Source organism: Notothenia rossii, assembly GCF_949606895.1.
Source record: "Notothenia rossii genome assembly, chromosome: 5".
In the NCBI taxonomy this organism is placed as follows: domain Eukaryota; kingdom Metazoa; phylum Chordata; class Actinopteri; order Perciformes; family Nototheniidae; genus Notothenia; species Notothenia rossii.
This window is the reverse complement of record NC_136903.1, coordinates 41991608-42010594: the sequence shown is the minus strand read 5'-3', so window position 1 is coordinate 42010594 and position 18987 is coordinate 41991608. Positions and strand designations below refer to the sequence as shown.

The 18987-nt window shown below is 41.0% G+C and overlaps 1 protein-coding gene across 1 annotated transcript in view; it reads left to right on the top strand.

Moving 5' to 3' along the window:
* Nucleotides 1-8342: 8342 nt before the first annotated feature.
* Nucleotides 8343-18987, top strand: part of cetp (cholesteryl ester transfer protein, plasma) — a 36268-nt gene continuing 25623 nt past the window's right edge. The window contains exons 1-8 of the mRNA XM_079680869.1: nucleotides 8343-8752; nucleotides 16771-16885; nucleotides 16968-17099; nucleotides 17320-17390; nucleotides 17988-18075; nucleotides 18165-18234; nucleotides 18361-18421; nucleotides 18547-18638. Coding sequence (XP_079536995.1) covers nucleotides 8614-8752; nucleotides 16771-16885; nucleotides 16968-17099; nucleotides 17320-17390; nucleotides 17988-18075; nucleotides 18165-18234; nucleotides 18361-18421; nucleotides 18547-18638 — 768 coding nt within the window. The 5' untranslated portion in view covers nucleotides 8343-8613. The remainder of the gene's footprint in view (nucleotides 8753-16770; nucleotides 16886-16967; nucleotides 17100-17319; nucleotides 17391-17987; nucleotides 18076-18164; nucleotides 18235-18360; nucleotides 18422-18546; nucleotides 18639-18987) is intronic.

The window sequence follows — 18987 nt, the reverse complement described above, 5'->3', positions numbered from 1 at the left end:
TCAGTCTCTTGAAGCCATTAGGCCCAAAATACTTGTTCCCTTTGAAATACATTCGAAAAAAGAGAAGTCTGTAAAACAGGGGATAATAATAATTTAAATTCATTTGTGCAAATATCTCAAGCCAGATTGGCATGGTTACTGGGCCTAATGAATGCTGAACATCACCATAAGATATACCAGATATGCTACAGATGTAGCGATTCATTTCAGACAGTTTGAAACGCGAGGGCCGTGATTGGTACGTGATCTGCCCTCGTTCAAGGGAAAACCTCCAGTTTGACTTGAGACCGCCCCCGTGATAGATAAATGTAATTATAATGAAGCCAGCTGCAATGGATCATTGATCCACCAGGGGGTGCAGTGGGGTTCCACACTGGAGCTCATGTGAAATAAAGTGAGATACAGTATGCTGGATGTACAGCGGAACTTTGTTAAGATCCATATGTCACGGATATCATACTACTGTGCTAAATAAGAGACATGTAATCATTTACAAAACATCACCATGTTGTTATTTAACAAAATAATGTTGTTTAGTCGAAAAAAACGAACAGGAGGAAATGCAGCCCGGTGTTCCGGATTAACTTGTTTCCCGATCAACTTGTTTCCCGATCAACTCGTTTCAGTGGGGTGCATGGCTTTCGACTGAAATACACATTTCGATCGCTTTCTTCTGTCGTTTACATACATCTTTTGGTATATTTGGCTTCTTAGGAACACGTTGATGCACATCCAGTACCAGTGTGTGAGGTTGTGATTATGATGGCGATATCCGGACGCGAACAGCGAGGACTACAACAAGACAAACGAGTTGCTCGAATAAATCATTTAAACCAGCTATTGTTGCCAGACTTATTACGGAATATCGTAGTTAATGTCCAAGTCCATCTGTGTATACCTTCAGACAGCCTCCAAGTGAAACACACAGTTTTTACTCACAGTTTGAAAGCAGCGTGGAGAAGTCTTCATCTGTGTTAAACTGTGATCCTCCCAGGGAACTGGGACCCGCCCACGTTAAAATGTGACCCGCCCAGGTTAAATTGTGTTACGATTTCTGTGGCTATCTACCAGCGATCATGTTTCATATGAAAGACTAACCACACATGTATCCCTTATAAAAACGGTATTGTGCAGCACTCATCCAGATAACATGTGACTGTTACCTGGTTTTGCAAAGATAGCAGCAGAAATGTCATTGGTGATATTTAGACTTTAAAATACTGCTTGGTCATGAATGTTGGTGTCGGCAAACAATTTTAAGAATCCTCTATTCAAAGATAATATTCAATGTGCATCGATATGAAAATAACAAAAAAGTTCATGCTGGACTCAAACCCGAGTCCCAACAGTAAAAATTAATCATGCCCTGCGCGTTACGAGTGCACCACGAATCATCACTTCTTAATAAATCACCACAGCTCATTTTGTTACATTAACATTGTCAACAAGTTCTACAAAAATGCAACCCGACATCATATTGATAATAATATATGATACAAATGTAAGACTGACAACAATAATAGTTAGTAAAGGATTTATTGATGTGAATGTTTTGAACAGTGAACACTTAACACAGAAATCGTAACAGTTTAACCTGGGCGGGTCACATTTTAACCTGGGCGGGTCCCTGTTCCCTGGGAGGATCGGTTTAACACAGATGAAGACTTCTCCATTCAACACGTCCTAACAGATCACCAGAGAACAATAAATCAAGTCGCTGTGTTGATGCCTGTTACATCACATTACATTACATTGCATTTAGCTGACGCTTTTATCCAAAGCGATTTACAATAAGTCATTATTAATGATATGACTCCCAGTATTAATTGAAATACTTTTATGGATTTAGAAAATGTTTTTATTGATTTAAAAAATAGTTGTATGTATTGATTTAAATTGACATGCATCCGCTAAGAAAAATAGTCTGTTGTCACCGTTTTTTAAACAGTCTGAATGAAACGGCAGCTCTCAGCTGTGTATTTACACAACTAATGGCCCATCAACCACAGCTCTCTACCCCCCCCCCCCTCCCCCCCTGATCTTTCTTCTCCAGCAGCTAAATTAACTGGATGTTACTCTGAGTGACCATAGACTGTATGTGACAAGCTTACAGTTAGTGACGTAACAACACCATAAAAGCTGGTGGGTTGAAAGCAATACGGGAGATAAAAATAACTAGAATAATTGTGATTCATTTATTGTGGCTTTTATGTTTTTAGGTATAACATTTTATGTAATTCAGGCTTATAGTTCACCCTTCTCTAAAAGCCTTCAACAATTACAATATGCATAGTAATTGAATAAATCCTTCCAACACACATTGTAAAAAATAGCCTACTGTAAGTTAAGAAATCATTCCAATATGTACATCTTCTGATGTAACAACAATAACATTATAAATAGTAACATAGCTGAACATGGTATTGCACATTTAGCTTTGAGTGTTACTGACCTGAGATGTTTTTATTACATGAATTAAGGTGACTGAGGCTTTTTAACATACAGGGATGCAAACTCATCAGGTATGAAAAAGGTGACAAGGATCCGAGCCCCCGGCTCCCCCACCCCACGGAATGACAGAGGATTTTAGCAGTCAGAACAACTAAAGCAGCAGTGTTAATAATAACAGAAACGCCAAAGAGTCACATCTAATAGAAATATATAAAAGCATTTATTTTAAATTCAGTAGCAGTCAGTTTATAATTTTGGCAGCACTGTTGAGCATTTTGAAAATGTATTTTCATGCCTCTGCGCAAGGCTTAAGTCTTTCTATCTTTATAGCCACATGGTGTAAAGTAACTAAGTTCATAAACTCAACAAGTACTATACTTGGGCACAATTTTGAGATACTTGTACTTTATTTAAGTATTTCAATGTTTTGCTACTTTGTTCTTCTACTCCACTACAGTTCAGAGGTACATGCTGTACTTTTCCTCCACTCCATGTATGTAATACCTTTAGTTACTTTACAGATGTTGATGAATGATGTGAAATATAATCAAGTGTTAATTCCGAATTTAGTTCCACCTGGAGTAAATCCACAAGCTACCCTGCAGTATACAAAGTCATTCAAACTAGCTGCACCTTTACCAGCTTTGAGAACACATTCATGATCAATAATTATAAAACCTATCATATCTATTATTCTGAAATGGACCAATCTGCACAATGACTACTTTTACTGTCGCTACTTTCACTATATTTTGATGATACTACTTTTCTACTTTTACTTGAGGAACATTTTGAATGCAGGACTTTTACTATAACAGAGTATTCCTACACTCTGGGACTATTACTTTTACTCAAGTACAAGATCTGAGTACTTCTACTTTTACTCAAGTACAAGACCTGAGTATTTCTACTTTTACTCTAGTACACGATCTGTGTGCTTCTACTTTTACTCAAGTACAAGACCTGAGTGCTTCTACTTTTACTCAAGTACAAGATTTGAGTAGGCTACTTCTACTTTTACTCTAGTACAAGATCTGTGTGCTTCTACTTTTACTCAAGTACAATATCTGAGTACTTCTACTTTTACTCAAGGACAATATATATATACTTATACCACCTCTGTTTATAGCCTTTGAAAAAAACTATTAGAAATAGAAGGCTAAAGCTAACGTTAGCAGATAGTGACAATGTATGCTAGCTAGCTAGCTCAACGATTCCTTAAATAATATTGCCACAGAAAAACTTTTCAGTTCACATCACGCTCTGCCGCTCCGACAGGGAGCTCTGCTCTGAACACCTGAACGGCCCATTCTAACAGCTGTTCACCAGCGGTCCAGTCTGTGCCACAGTGACTCCGGACGCACGGTTATTATTAACGAACGCACCCGTAGGTAATGTAGCTGCTGAAGCTAGACCATCATCTCGGAGCAGCAGAGCCTTATTATACATCCATGAGCAGAGCCGACAGGCAGGAAGACTCGAGCACACAGCTCATACTTCATTATAATATATAAAAAAAGAACACCATGTGTGTCATGATGGCACATAACAGCTCACGGCCGCAGATTACTCCGGGTCCCAGACCCCCCCATACCCCAAAAATATTTGTATTGCAGATCTACATGAATCACACAAACGACTTATTTTGGATTCAAAATGGCGAATTTCGCCGAAAGGTGACAAGTTTGCATCAATGAACATAGACAGAGCACAACTGAAACATAACATCTGAGATGTAACAACATAATACACTTTTTGGGGATGCTTGGGATGTGAGGAGTGAGGGACACGGCTTAGAACGGGCGTGTCGCCTGGCAGGACAGGAGAGTGTGTGCACCAGTCTGCCTTGATCTATGAATTCATGTCCGTGACACTCACTGCTGCCCACAGCTGTTTTATAGAAGGAAATTCCTTCACTTCATGAAAGTGTTTTAACAACACACACCTCTACACACACATGACGGGTGTTATTTTCCCCATAAGGAACAAGTCGCTGCAAATTATCCCGCTTATTACACGGCCACATTCTCAACAAAGTAAGGACATGACTCCCAATATTAATTTAAATGCTTTTATGGATTTAAAAAATGTTTTTATTGATTTAAAAAATAGTTGTATGTATTGATTTAAAAAATAGTTGTATGTATTGATTTAAATTGACATGCATCCGCTAAGAAAAATAGTCCGTTGTTACCGTTTCTTAAACAGTCTGAATGAAACGGCAGTTCTCAGCTGTGTATTTACACAACTAATGGCCCATCAACCACAGCTCTCTCCCCCTCTCCCCCCTTGATCTTTCTTCTCCAGCAGCTAAATTAATTGTAGGTTACTCTGAGTGACAAGCTTACAATTAGACACAACACTGTCATTGCAAGTGACCCTGAGTTAGTTGACTTTTATGTTCAACTGCTAAATTCGTTACTGATAAAAAAAGGGCTTCTACTGTACCTAATTACCTTAACACTAGAACCGCCAGAGGTTTTTGTATAGGCCTAACTAAACCCGTCAAATCCCGCTATTAGAATGCAATTTTTAACAACATAGGGTGCTACATAACACACTTTCAGGAAAAGTCACGGACTGGGAGACTTTAATATTTTATTGAAAAAAAGTTACATTGCACACACACAACACACATCACACAAATTGACCCGATTGGCGGTTCTAGTGTTAAATAAACTCACTAATTAATGAAACCAGTTCAATACGCATTATTATATTCTTATCATTCTTTATGAGCGCAGAAATAGTCTTAAAATCAGATCTGTTTTTTAAATGAAATCTGACGGCAGGCCGTTAGCTCTGATCACCTATGATAAATGCGCCGCACCTAATCGCTGGCCATTCAGCCACAGAAACTGTTCGAAATGGGGGGGAGATAGAAGGAGCTTGGCTCCCCCGAAGAGGGAGGGAGCTCCCCTGAAGGCCGACTTTGAGATAAATAGGGGGAGCCCAAAACAATCGTGCATATTTGTGTCACACAGATTAGAAATGTTGAGTTTCTGTAAATAACAGTTCTTGAAATAAATAATAGTTATTGTTCATTACAGTTTCTGAATATTTGTTTTATATTTGTGAATATGTCTGGGTGTTGCCATCTGTACGTGGCGGCGCTGCATTCTTACTTACGTTGCTATGGTTATGGCGGTGATGCCAGCGCGGTATTTGAAATGTTCATATTGATATTTTTTTAACTCTGGCTTTGTAATAAAAAATATGGCAAAACGAAAACAGCCAAGCGTCACAGTTATTGGATTCACAAGCAAAGAAGCGAAGGAGTCTAAAAATGACAACGTGAACGGAAAACAACTTTTAGTTGGCCGGCTGTAAGCGGCGTTAGGGTCGAGCTTGACAGCTCCACACCGAGGGAGAGGCCTGCCGATGCGGAGCCTCAAGAGGCTTCAACAACGGCCACATCCGCCGGCATAGTGACACCGTCTGTATTAGTAGAAGAGTGTTTTTATAGCAATTGATCGCATCCGCGCTGCCGCGCCAGTCAACAGAGCGTGCGTGTGACATATTTAGTAGCAGGATGTGCTCTGAAAAATAGGGCTCCCCGAAAGCCAATGGGTAATTCGAAAACTGACAGAGCTCCCTCTATACAAATCAAACTGTAGACGGTGTGAAAGCACCTATTGTTTTAAATAATGGTCGGAATGTGACCTGTGAGCCTTCTGAATTACCGTGGGACAGCACATTCTAAACTAAAATGTTCAATCAATAAAGTAACATCTTATCTTATCTTAATAATATCTTCATATTAATAATAATAATAAATCATACAGTATCTGTCCGAAAGGGAGCAGGAGGACGCAAACACAAAAATATACAAAAAATATACTGCATATTAAAGCAAACGATTGTAAAGGTAAAAGTATGAGCATAACAAATAAAGAAGTGTCATGTAAACATTTACATTATAATTTTGATTATTTAATATATAAAGACTATATATTATTGAATTACAAGATTAGATATACTTTAGTTGATCTAAAATATTGATGTGTTCAAATGCTCTTCAAAACACAACTGAAAGTCCATGAAACTTGTCTTTCTGTATTTGTGAATGAAGCGCCATCTCCTGGTTAAAACCTGAAATTGAAAATCTGGCAACGCCCTCTTGGAAAATAGTGAGAGGGCTTACAATTCCTCTATACTGGTCTTTGGCAGGTCGTAGGCAGGAAGCTGTAAGCTGGAGTCTGAAATTCAGTGCTCCATCTGTAGCTACAGGGTACTTTTTTCTCGAGAGTCAGGAAATAACCCTCCTCCAACATTGTATCCAGTTCTCTTAATACATCAGAGGCTGTACTGAGGTACAACGTAGCTTTGAGCTTATATGCTAATTTGAGCATGCTAACAATGTACTGCCTTGCATAGCTAGCTATGTATTCTCAGACTAAAACTCAAAGTTTAGCTTGATGATGACAAAAGTTATTAAAGTCCATTCTGGATGGATTGTATAGGCAAGAGTGACTGTTCGAAATGTCATGGCAAAGCATCCAATAGTTAAAGATTTGTATAGAAATGATGCCTTCTGCTAAAGGTTAGAGCTGGGAGCCCATGTTCAAATCTGGCCTGGATATCTTAATGGCTCTCATGCCCCCTTATCCCCACTTTTGAAACTCTCAATCTCTAATAAAAAAAAGACTAAACTGTCCCAAAAAAACATTTAAGCTTTCCCCTACTGTGGTTGCTCAATGAAAATACAGGAGATCATCAGGTCTTCAGGATCCATCGAGTCGGGACTATGAGCGTCAGCTCAAAATGTCACGGCTTGAGTTTAAATTTGCCTTCCAACCAAAAGAATGACCTAATGCAGAGCGCATACACTGAGGTCGTACTCCAGATGGACTGTTGACCCCAAATATGCATACTTCCCCAGCACATGTCCTCAAACAACTCAAGTTCAAACTGACCGACAGTTTCCCGTGACCAGATTAACCCTTGTAGAAGATGTGCAATGTGGTCAGCCATGGCTTTTAACTGTTTGTCCCATGTGTTTTTAGCATGCTGTGCACGACTCGGCCAGTACAATTCTTAGGGACTTGTACTTTACTTGAGTATGTCAATGTTTTGCTACTGTCTACTTCTACTACAGTTCAGAGGTAAATAGTGTACTTTTACTCCACTACAAACTTGATTTGGATTAATGATGTGAAATATGTTCGAGATGGTCCGCCATATTTGACTAAATACGGCAACTCTAATAGGACACTTGACACAGTGGCTTTTGGCAAAACACAAAAAGAAAACTGGCTTGTTAATATAACAAGGGTTACAATACGTAACCCGGCGTTACAATGAGCTTCTGGATATGTATCTAGTTTTCCTGTGAGCTTGTGCTTATTGAAAGAGTTTTTGTTCAGTGAAGGTTTGACCCGAACATTGTGCTAGCCTTTTACACTTTGTTGAGTCAAGAAAAAGAGGACTAAATTAGTAGATTCATCTTTCAAACATGCTGATCTCCAGCATGTAGTTTTAGATTATATTGTGAGGAATAAGTGTTTCTGGAAATGTCAAATGTCTTTGTAGACTGTGTATACTAGTTGTGATAACTGCCCTCAGTGTTCTTTGAGCCTACAGCCTGGAATGTTAGAAATCTACAGGCAGTTTCTACTTTGAATCAGTGTCTGTTCAGTGCTGTTGTATCTCCCTACTCAGCGCTTGATCATTTTAAAAATGTACTATTTCCCTTTGCACAATCTATCAAGCTTTAAATTGTGTTTATTTACCTGAGGTTTTCTAACACTGGTATCACAGAACCTGCCCTTTGACCAGTTTACTTTAAGGGGGCCTTGGGTGACAAACACAGTCAGTGTTTGTCCATCAACTGTGAATCCCACAAGGTGTCCTTCTCTGATTGGATGAAGGAAAGACTTTCCACTACAGTGGCCTGCCCTCCCTGACAGTTCAAAGAGCAAGGCAGCCGGTCGGGTTCTCTCAGAAAAAAACAAGGAGATTCGAACTGGGCTGTCTGAAACTGTGAACATCACAGTTATCTGGGATCTGGAGTCTTCGGGCCTCTGGTGACAGTGGATGAGAAAGCCTACTGCTCGGGAAAACACAAAGGAAACGTACACTTCCAAACATAAATTGAACTTCAACTGTCCGCAGGGTTAGACACCTCAAACCGCTCGGACAGAGGTGAAGCTCTCTTGCACAATGTCTTTTGATGTTGTCCCCTCGCTGCTGCTCTTCCTCTTTGTATTTGGGGCGTCCCACGCCTGCCTGCAGGACCCCGCTGAAGCCTACAGGTTCACGGGAGCTGTGAGCCGCCTGACCTACCCTGCTGTTGTTGTTTGTGAGTGGATTTTGACCCTATGTTGTTGTTAACCTCCAAAGTTACTTCATTCATTTACCATACTTGATCAAATTAACAATTATTTTGATAACTAACAAACAAAAAGATTGCTGTAAAAGGAGTTCATGGCAAACACTTCACTCGTTAATGCAGATTCAATGCTATGAATTCCATATATCTTCATATTCCAGAGGGTAATTATGTTTTTGTTCACTTATTCTCATTAAATATGGAAGTTCTAATGAGTTACCAGTTGCTTTGGACTGTGAATACCCAGCTGTATTCAATGTGTCTGTCCTTAAACAGCATCGTGTACAATTCTGTATTTGTGCGACCTACCTCAGCAGCCTCAGGGTGTAATTAGGGTCTTAGACCTAGGTCGGCGAAGACCCTATTGAAATCGGTCGCGCAGCGACCGATAAACCTGCGAAAAACACCCAAAAACAGGGAAAACGACCAGCAAAAGCACAGAAAAGGTTCGGAAATCATGACGGCTGATAGGCCACGTGAGCCCAGTCACAACTCGCATAATTGATATCGTTACGATCGCAAGGCGAGCGATAACCATGCAAAACCCACAAAAAACAGGGAAAACGAGGGGCAAAAGCCCATTAAAAGTGGCCTAAATCATGGCAGTAGGTAGCCCATGCTCCTACAGTGAGGTGGGCGCAGGTTCACTCTAGGAACCTATTGTTATTGGTGGTATTATTATTATTAGGGCCCGAGCACGGATGTGCTAGGAACCGACGGCGTCCTAGCACGAAGTGCGAGGCAATCCTATTGTTATTGGTTGAATTATTATTATTAGGGCCCGAGCACGGAGCGCTAGGACCCAACGGCGTCCTAGCACGAAGTGCGAGGAAACCTATTGTTATTGGTGGAATTATTATTATTATTATTAGGGCCCGAGCACGGAGCGCTAGGACCCAACGGCGTCCTAGCACGAAGTGCGAGGAAACCTATTGTTATTGGTGGAATTATTATTATTATTATTAGGGCCCGAGCACGGAGCGCTAGGACCCAACGGCGTCCTAGCACGAAGTGCGAGGAACCTATTGTTATTGGTGGTATTATTAGGGCCCGAGCACGATGTGCTAGGACCCAACGGCGTCCTAGCACGAAGTGCGAGGAAACCTATTGTTATTGGTGGAATTATTATTATTATTAGGGCCCGAGCACAATGTGCTAGGACCCAACGGTGTCCTAGCACGAAGTGCGAGGAAACCTATTGTTATTGGTGGAATTATTATTATTATTATTTTTAGTCACCATCTTTCCTGTTTTCAGGCCTTTAGGATGCTGACAAAGTTGTATAATTTTGCACGGACGCCAGGACCCGTAAAAATTGCAACATTCTGGAGTCAAAGGGTTCAAATTATTCAACCTGCTCTCTAGCGCCACCTATGAAAATCCCATTTCGGAATACATTTACATAGTCGCACCGTAACTCCGAATGACCTGAAATTTTGCAAACATATCCGGGTGGACCTGCTCTACAAATAATCCTCTTTGAACCCTAAGCTCCGCCTACATTTGATTTCTTCTAAATTAGCATAATGTTCAAAACAGTTAAATATTCACTTACATTTCAATTTTCAGTTTTTCAACACCAAACTTCATATCCAGCATCGGTGGAGGGTCAGACACATTACCGTAGAAAATGAGCATGTTAGGACGATAAATATTGCCGCCGTCAATCAAAAACGTACTCGCAAAAAGAAGGGGCTTAGAAAGAAATGCTCATAACTCATCAACAATGTATCCAAACGACACAGATTCTTGTAGATCAGTTCAGACTGTCTTGGGAAATAGGCACACCAAAGCATTTTCATTTTGGACTATAGGGGGCGTCAAAAACACCACCAATTTATAACCCAAGAGCGGATATACTAATTATTATTATTATTTTTTAGACATACTCTCAGGGTGACTACGAACTCAGATTTAAAGCGTCGCAAAAAAATCTGAATGTGGGCGTGGCCTATACATTTTTTTTTATTGCGATAGCATAAAATGAGCTTCGGACGCAAAACTTGGGACACACGTCAGAGCCCACGACCTTTTCGAGAATGTAAAAAAACGTAATTTTTCAAAAAAGCTGCTCACTAACGCCCGTATTGTGTGGTAGTCACATATAGTTTCTTATAACTTCACGATATTTGGCACAGACACTCCTCATGGAATTGCGGACATATTTGTAAATAGATTCCATTAGCCCCGCCCCCCAAAAAGTCGGCCATTTTGAAATATGTGCGTTTTTCAGCCTTTTTAAGCACATTCTTGCAAACTGCTCCTAGGGGAATGATCGGAAAACTTCCAGTCCAGGACAAGTTCAGCCCCTATCCAATATGATGCCAAATTGAGAAGAACATTTTTGATAGCTCAATCGTGGAGGTCGTAAGCTAACAGCGAATACACCATATTTGACGATTTATATGTCGCAAATTGCTCCAAACTGCTCGCATATAGTTTTTCCGATATTCACGAAACGCAGTATACACATTGCTATTATGATTGCACACATATTTCAAATTGCCTTCCATTAGCCCGCCCCCCAGGAAGTCGGCCATTTTGAAAAATGTGCGTTTTTCAGCCATTTTAAGCACATTCTTGCCAACTCCTCCTAGGGGAATGATCGAAAAAATTCCAATCCAGGACAAGTTCAGCCCCTATCCAATATGATACTTAATTGTGGAGCACATTTTTGAAAAATCACTCGTGGAAGTCGTAAGCTAACAGAGAATACACCATTTTTGACGATTTACATGGCGCAAATTGCTCCAAACTGCTCGCATATAGTTTTTCCGATATTCACGAAACGCTGTATACGCATTGCTATTATGATTGCACACATATTTCAAATTGCCTTCCATAAGCCCTGCCCCCCAGGAAGTCGGCCATTTTGAAATATGTGCGTTTTTCATGCATTTTAAGCACATTCTTGCAAACTCCTCCTAGGGGAATGATCGGAAAAATTCCAATTCAGGACAAGTTCAGCCCCTATCCAATATGATACTTAATTAGGGAGCACATTTGGGAAAAATTACTCGTGGAGGTCGTGAGCTAACAGCGAATACACCATCTTTGATGATTTACATGTCGCAAATTGCTCCAAACTGCTCGCATATAGTTTTTCCGATATTCACGAAACGCTGTATACACATTGCCATTATGATTGCACACATATTTCAAATTGCTTTTCATTAGCCCCGCCCCCCAGAAAGCTGGCCATTTTGAAAAATGGGCGTTTTTCATTATTGTGCTAATTCTTCATAGGGAAATGATCTGAATAATTCCAATCTAGGGCAATTTAAGCGCATATCCAATGTGATGCTACATTGCGAATGAATAGTCGATCGCTTGAACATGGAGCTCGTAAGCTAATGGAGAATGTAACATTTTTTACCATTTATGTCACAGACTACCTTAAGCTACTGAGACCTGCCTGTCTGCCTGCACCATCAACTCTCACACACACACACACACACACACACACACACACACACACACACACACACACACACACACACACACACACACACACACACACACACACACACACACACACACACACACACACACACACCTACACAAACACAAACAGCTCCTAAAGCATAAATAAATGTCAGCCTACAGCCCTTGTATATTTTATTATGTGAAGCACTATATGGTTTCATGAAAATTATCTACAGTTTATTTGTAGATATCTCCTAAAGCCTACAAATAAAGTGTGAAATGTAGGCCTGTTACATATATTATTGAGCGATATATATTATACACACTGTTCTGCTTCAGTGTACCCTCGGTTATAGCTCCTCCAGAGACACTCCTCTCTCCTCTAAATCAGTGTATCCTCGGTCACGGCTCCTCCAGACAGCCTCCTCGATAATCGATCCTCGACGAGCCTTCAGAGAAATTAGTTTTCCTTCCAGACCGCGCGCCGACATCCGTTTCCGGGTTGCTGCCGGAGGACCTGGGAGTCTGGGACGCGAAATTAATTAGAGAAATGACAAACGGCTCATTTCCGAGGACTCGCGCGCGTCTGCTTGACGCCGGGAAGACCGGCCGCCCTCCCCGACAGGCGCACGGACGCGAGGGCCCGCTCATCACTGCGCGCACAAGTGCGTCCGCAGTTTTAATTATTATTATTAGGGCCCGAGCACGATGTGCTAGGACCCAACGGCGTCCTAGCACGAAGTGCGAGGAACCTATTGTTATTGGTGGAATTATCATTAGGGCCCGAGCACGATGTGCTAGGACCCAACGGCGTCCTAGCACGAAGTGCGAGGAACCTATTGTTATTGGTGGTATTATTATTATTATTATTTTTAGTCGCCATCTTTCCTGTTTTTGAGGCCTTTAGGATGCTGACAAAGTTGTATAAATTTGCACGGACGCCAGGACCCGTAAAAATTGCAACATTCTGGAGTCAAAGGGTTCAAATTATTCAACCTGCTCGCTAGCGCCACCTATGAAAATCCCATTTCGGAATACATTTACATAGTCGCACCGTAACTCCGAATGACCTGAAATGTTGCACACATATCCGGGTAGACCTGCTCTACAAATAATCCACTTGGAACCCTGAGCTCCGCCTACATTTATTTTCTTCTAAATTCAGCATAATGTTCAAAACAGTTAAATATTCACTTAAATTTCAATTTTCAGTTTTTCAACACCAAACTTCATATCCAGCATCGGTGGAGGGTCAGACACATTATCGTAGAAAATGAGCATGTTAGAACGATAAATATTGCCGCCGTCAATGAAAAACGTACTCGCAAAAAGGCGGGGCTTAGAAAGAAATGCTCATAACTCATTAACTATGTATCCAAGCAACACAGATTTTGGTAGATAGGTTCAGACTGTCTTGGGGAATAGGCATACCATAGCATTTTCATTTTGGAATATAGGGTGCGCCAAAAACACCACCAATTTATAACTCAAGAGCGGATGGACTAATATATATATTTTTTTTTTACACACACTCTCGGGGTGACTACAAACTCAGATTTAAAGTGTCGCAACAAATTCAGAATGTGGGCGTGGCCTATATATATTTTTTTAATTGCGATAGCATAAAATGAGCTTCGGACGCAAAACTTGGGACACACGTCAGAGCTCACGACCTTTTCGAGAATGTAAAAATAAAACGTAATTTTTCAAAAAAACTGCTCACTAGCGCCCCCTATTGTGTGGTAGTCACATATAGTTTCTCAGAACTTCACGAATTTTGGCACAAACATTCCTCATGGAATTGCGGAAATATTTGTAAATAGATTCCATTAGCCCCGCCCCCCAGGAAGTCGGCCATTTTGAAAGATTTGCGTTTTTCATGCATTTTAAGCACATTTTTGCAAACTCCTCCTAGGGGAATGATCGAAAAAATTCCAATCCAGGACACGTTCAGGCCCTATCCGATATGATGCTAAATTGAGAAGAACATTTTTGATAACTCACTCGTGGAGGTCGTAAGCTAACAGCGAATACACCATTTTTGACGATTTACATGTCGCAAATTACTCCAAACTACTCCAAACTACTCGGATATAGTTTTTCCGATATTCACGAAACACTGTATACCCATTGCTCTTATGACTGCGGACATATTTCACATTGGCTTTTATTAGCCCCGCCCCCCCAAAAGTCGGCCATTTTGAAAGATGTGCGTTTTTCAGCCATTTTCAGCACATTCTTGCGAACTCCTCCTAGGGGAATGATCGGAAAAATTCCAATGCAGGACAAGTTCAGCTACGCATATCTAGGGTGCAGAGATGAACCAAAAAGCCTCTTGGAGGGGTATAAAACAACGTACAGGAAGTCGGCCATTTTGAATTTGGCGTTGGAAAAACGCGAAATCTATCTTGTCCTAGGGACTTTATCCGTACGACTCAAAATTCGTCGGGTAGCTTCTCGAGACATGGGCAATTTAAAGTTATTACGGAAACTTTTTTCTTTCGCACGGCGTAGCTGTGATTTTGCGCCAAAGTTCGCGTTCTCTCGATGCTAGGCGGTCCCTTGCCATGGAACATGATGATGTCATAACTCAAACTGACATTCTCAGAACGCCACCAAACTTCACATGATGGTTAACACTGCGGCCCTGAACAGCTCTTGGTCGAATCTGATGTTACTTAATTTGGCGTTACCATGGCAACGGATCCTTCGCCATAAAACATGGTGCTGCTGTAACTCCAATGGACACGGTCCCATCGTCCCCCAATCTTCACTTTTATATCACTGGTCCATGCTTCAACAGCTCTACGTGAAATCTGAGATCTCACCATATGCCGTTTCCATGGCAACGCATCCTTCGCCAAAAAATACCATGTTGTCGTAATTCAATGGAAAATCGTCCAAACGACACCAAACTTCAGATGACAGTTAATAGTCCGGCCCTGAACAGCTCTATGTCAATTAGGGGATGTCATCATATGCCGTTGCCATGGCAACAGCTCCCTCGCCATTAAACATGGTGTTGTCGTAATTCAATGGAAAATCGTCCAAACGGCACCAGACTTCAGACTATCATTAATGGTCCGGCCCTCAACAGCTCTATGTCAATTATGGGATGTCATCATATGCTGTTGCCATGGCAACCTATCCTTCGCCAAAAAACCTGGTGTTGTCGTAGTTAAATGGAAAATCGTCCAAACAGCACCAGATTTCAGACTATCATTAAAGGGCCGCCCCTCAACAGCTCTATGTCAATTTTGGGATGTATTCATATGCCGTTGCCATGGCAACGCATTGCTCGCCAAAAAACCTGGTGTTGTTGTAATTCAATGGAAAATCGTCCAAACGGCACCAGACTTCAGACTATCATTAATGGTCCCGCCCTGAACAGCTCTATGTCAATTATGGGATGTCATGATATGCCATTGCCATGGCAACGTATCCTTCGCCAAAAAACCTGGTGTTGTCGTAATTCAATGGAAAATCGTCCAAACGGCACCAGACTTAAAACTATCATAAATGGTCTGGCCATCAACAGCTCTATGTCAATTATGGGATGTCATCATATGCCGTTGCCATGGCCACAGATCCCTCGCCATGAAACATGGTGTTGTCGTAATTCAATGGAAAATCCTCCAAACGGCACCATACTTCATATGATGGCAAATGGTCAAGCCCTCAACACCTTAATATGACAATGACTTTTCCTCAAAAGCTGTTGCCATGGCAACACACCCCTCACCGTTAACCACGATATTGCTATAACTACTGTGTAAATGCTAAAAAAGTGTTCAAATTTCACATGTGTGCTAACCGTAAAGCCCTCGAGACATATATGTGTCAGTTTTGAAATTTCTTCAAAAGTTGTTGCTATGGTAACAAAATGGTCGCCGTGAAACACGGTTTTCTCACAACTCCAGTTAACATGCATCAAACGGCCCAAAACTTCACAGGTTTGATAACGATGCAGCCCTCAACACAACTAAGCATATTATGGGGTTTCATCAAATGCCGTTGCCATGGCCACAGATCACCCGCCATCAAACACAACGTTTGTGTTACTGCTGTAACTCAAAGACATTGCCCGATCGGCCTGAAACTTCCCACGTTTGCCAACGGCCGAGTCCTCGAGACATCTGCCTGACGTCGACGTGCGGACAACAGCCTGCGGAACGTCGAAGACCCGCTCAACGCTGCTTGCAGCTTTAATTCACTTTGAAACCATTGTCAGAAACATGGACAGCTGTTAGTAACGTGCACTGTACTTGCAAGTTCATTATAAATACTTATAAATAAGATTGCAAGTTTACAATCATGCTAACACAGCGGAACATCAAGTAAGTGCAACTGCAAATAGTATGCTATCTCTAATTACTTACTTTTCCAACATCACAAAGCCCAGCATGCATCTGTCCTGCTGCTTTTTAGGTTGTGAAGCTCTCGCCAATGATAAAGCCAGTCAGAGAAGTAATCTTGTTTGGTGGTGCATTTGGTGGTGCAGTAGCTACATAATGTTGTTCTAACTGTCTTCGACCATATGTGTGTTTGTGCGCTGCGGGCAGTGAACGAGAAAACAACCAAAGTGATTGAGGCAGCGTTCCAACATGCCAGATATCCCAGTGTGAAGGGAGAGACGTCCCTTTTCCTTATAGGCACAGTCGTATATGGCCTGGAAAAGTAAGAAGGCACACACAACCATAATACACCGATGGACACGCAAAATGTCATAAAGTCATGTCATGTTTCATCTTTCACCCAGTTTGGAGATTCACAACCTGTCGATTGGTCAGAGTGCATTTGAACTGCATCCAGGGGAAGGGATTTCCATGGAAATAACAAATGTGTCTGCAGTCTTTAAAGGGAGAATCCAGTATGGATACGGCAGCTGGCTGTGAGTCTGTGTGTGACCAGCATCTGAACACTGCAAATCATTCATATTCAGAACACTTAATTGACATCAGCACTGCAACTCCTCTCTGTGCTTCTGTTGATTTAACTTGAGTTCCTGTATGTTGCTCTGTCAGCATGGTGACATCACTTCCTTTGCAAACACATTTCCCCAGTAAATGTATGCGCATTAATATGCCATTTGTATTTCTTTTTTCATGTAGTGTCAGCGTTGAACATTCAATTGACTTTGAAATTGAATCTCAGATTGATCTCAGAATCAACCCCAAACTCTGTAAGTACTTTGTTTTGTATGTGTGCACAGGGATTAGGGCTTGAAAGTGAGTGCAGTAAAATAATGCTTGGGTCGGCCCCTCAGGGTTCGGAGGGTGACTTAAAAAATGTATTCCATTACAATTTCTAGTTACCTGTAAAAAAATCCATCAAAATATAAAAGTAATATAACCTGATTACTTTCCTTTTTTTTTTAGATCAATTAATATCAAATATGCAAATAAATACAAGAGAAAATAGATATCAATAAGATTTTTTTTTTTGTTCAAGTATTAGCCTACAGAACAGTACAGCTTACAAAGAAGATATATAATCTGATAATTTTACAACAAACATAAGTATATATTGCCTTCAAATTGATTCAATTGGATTTGTCTCATACTAACAGCCTTAAGTTAGCACATCATTTTTATTTATGTTGGAAAATCCCAAATATTTTCTCACGTTACTTTTTTAAAAGGTTTGGTGTATAATTATTCAGTCCTTCAGCAAGGCAGCTGCTGATTCAGTATACTGGAACCTATTTGTTCCAACTGACTGACTTTAAATCTTTTCTTTAACGTCCTCACATCTATTCTGTTTGTGTGTCCTCTGTCAGACTGTGGAGAGGGGAAGGTGGCAGCAGACACATCGGACTGTTTTCTTAATTTTCACAAACTCAGTCTGCATCTGCAGGGCGACAAAGAGTAAGCTAGAAAACTGAACCCTAATGATGTTAACAGCAGTCTGCATGATAATCTGTGTCTAACCGTGCTGTGTTTGCTCCCTGGATCAGACCCAACTGGCTGAAGAAGCTCTTCACTGACTTCATCACCTTCACTGTCAAACTGGTAGTAAAGGGACAGGTGAGGACCAAAAAAAAAAAATAAAGTGTGAATTACTTTTCAGCATTGTAGCCAGAGTAAATGTTGACATGTCTTCTTATAGTCAGAGTAAAGATAACTCTGAATTTAATATGTTTTCAAATGCAGATTTGTAAGGAGATCAACAAGGTGGCAAATATACTGGCAGACTTCATACAAGAGAGAGCAGGTGTGTGCACAATGTGTGTGTGTGTGTGTGTGTGTGTGTGTGTGTGTGTGTGTGTGTGTGTGTGTGTGTGTGTGTGTGTGTGTGTGTGTGTGTGTGTGTTTACCTGTATATGTCTGTGCTTACAGAGCAGTTCCTCAGTGATGGAGACATCAGTGTGGACATTGATGTAGCTGCTGCCCCTGTCATCACTGCAAACTACATAGAGTCCTACCACAAGGTAAAGGCCCCTCCACTGCATACAACCAAGACTAAGACTAAGCTGCTTGGTTTTGAAAAAAGTCCATTAATAGATGAAAAGATAAACTGTTAAACATTGACAGCAGCGTACTTTGCTAGATCGGCAAATGCAAATGTATGGATAATCCCCAATCAGAAACCTTTGATAAATGGTGAGGTTCATGCTAAACTTAAATCATGGGTTATCGTGCACAGCAGTGCTGACTTGGAAGAGAACAAGAACTCCAGGTGGTGCTCTGGAGAGCAGCCAGGCTGTGAGTGCACAGAAGGATCAGGAGCCAGAGCCCTGCCCTTTTGTTTTAAACAGGGCAGATGTGTGCAAATCCTTT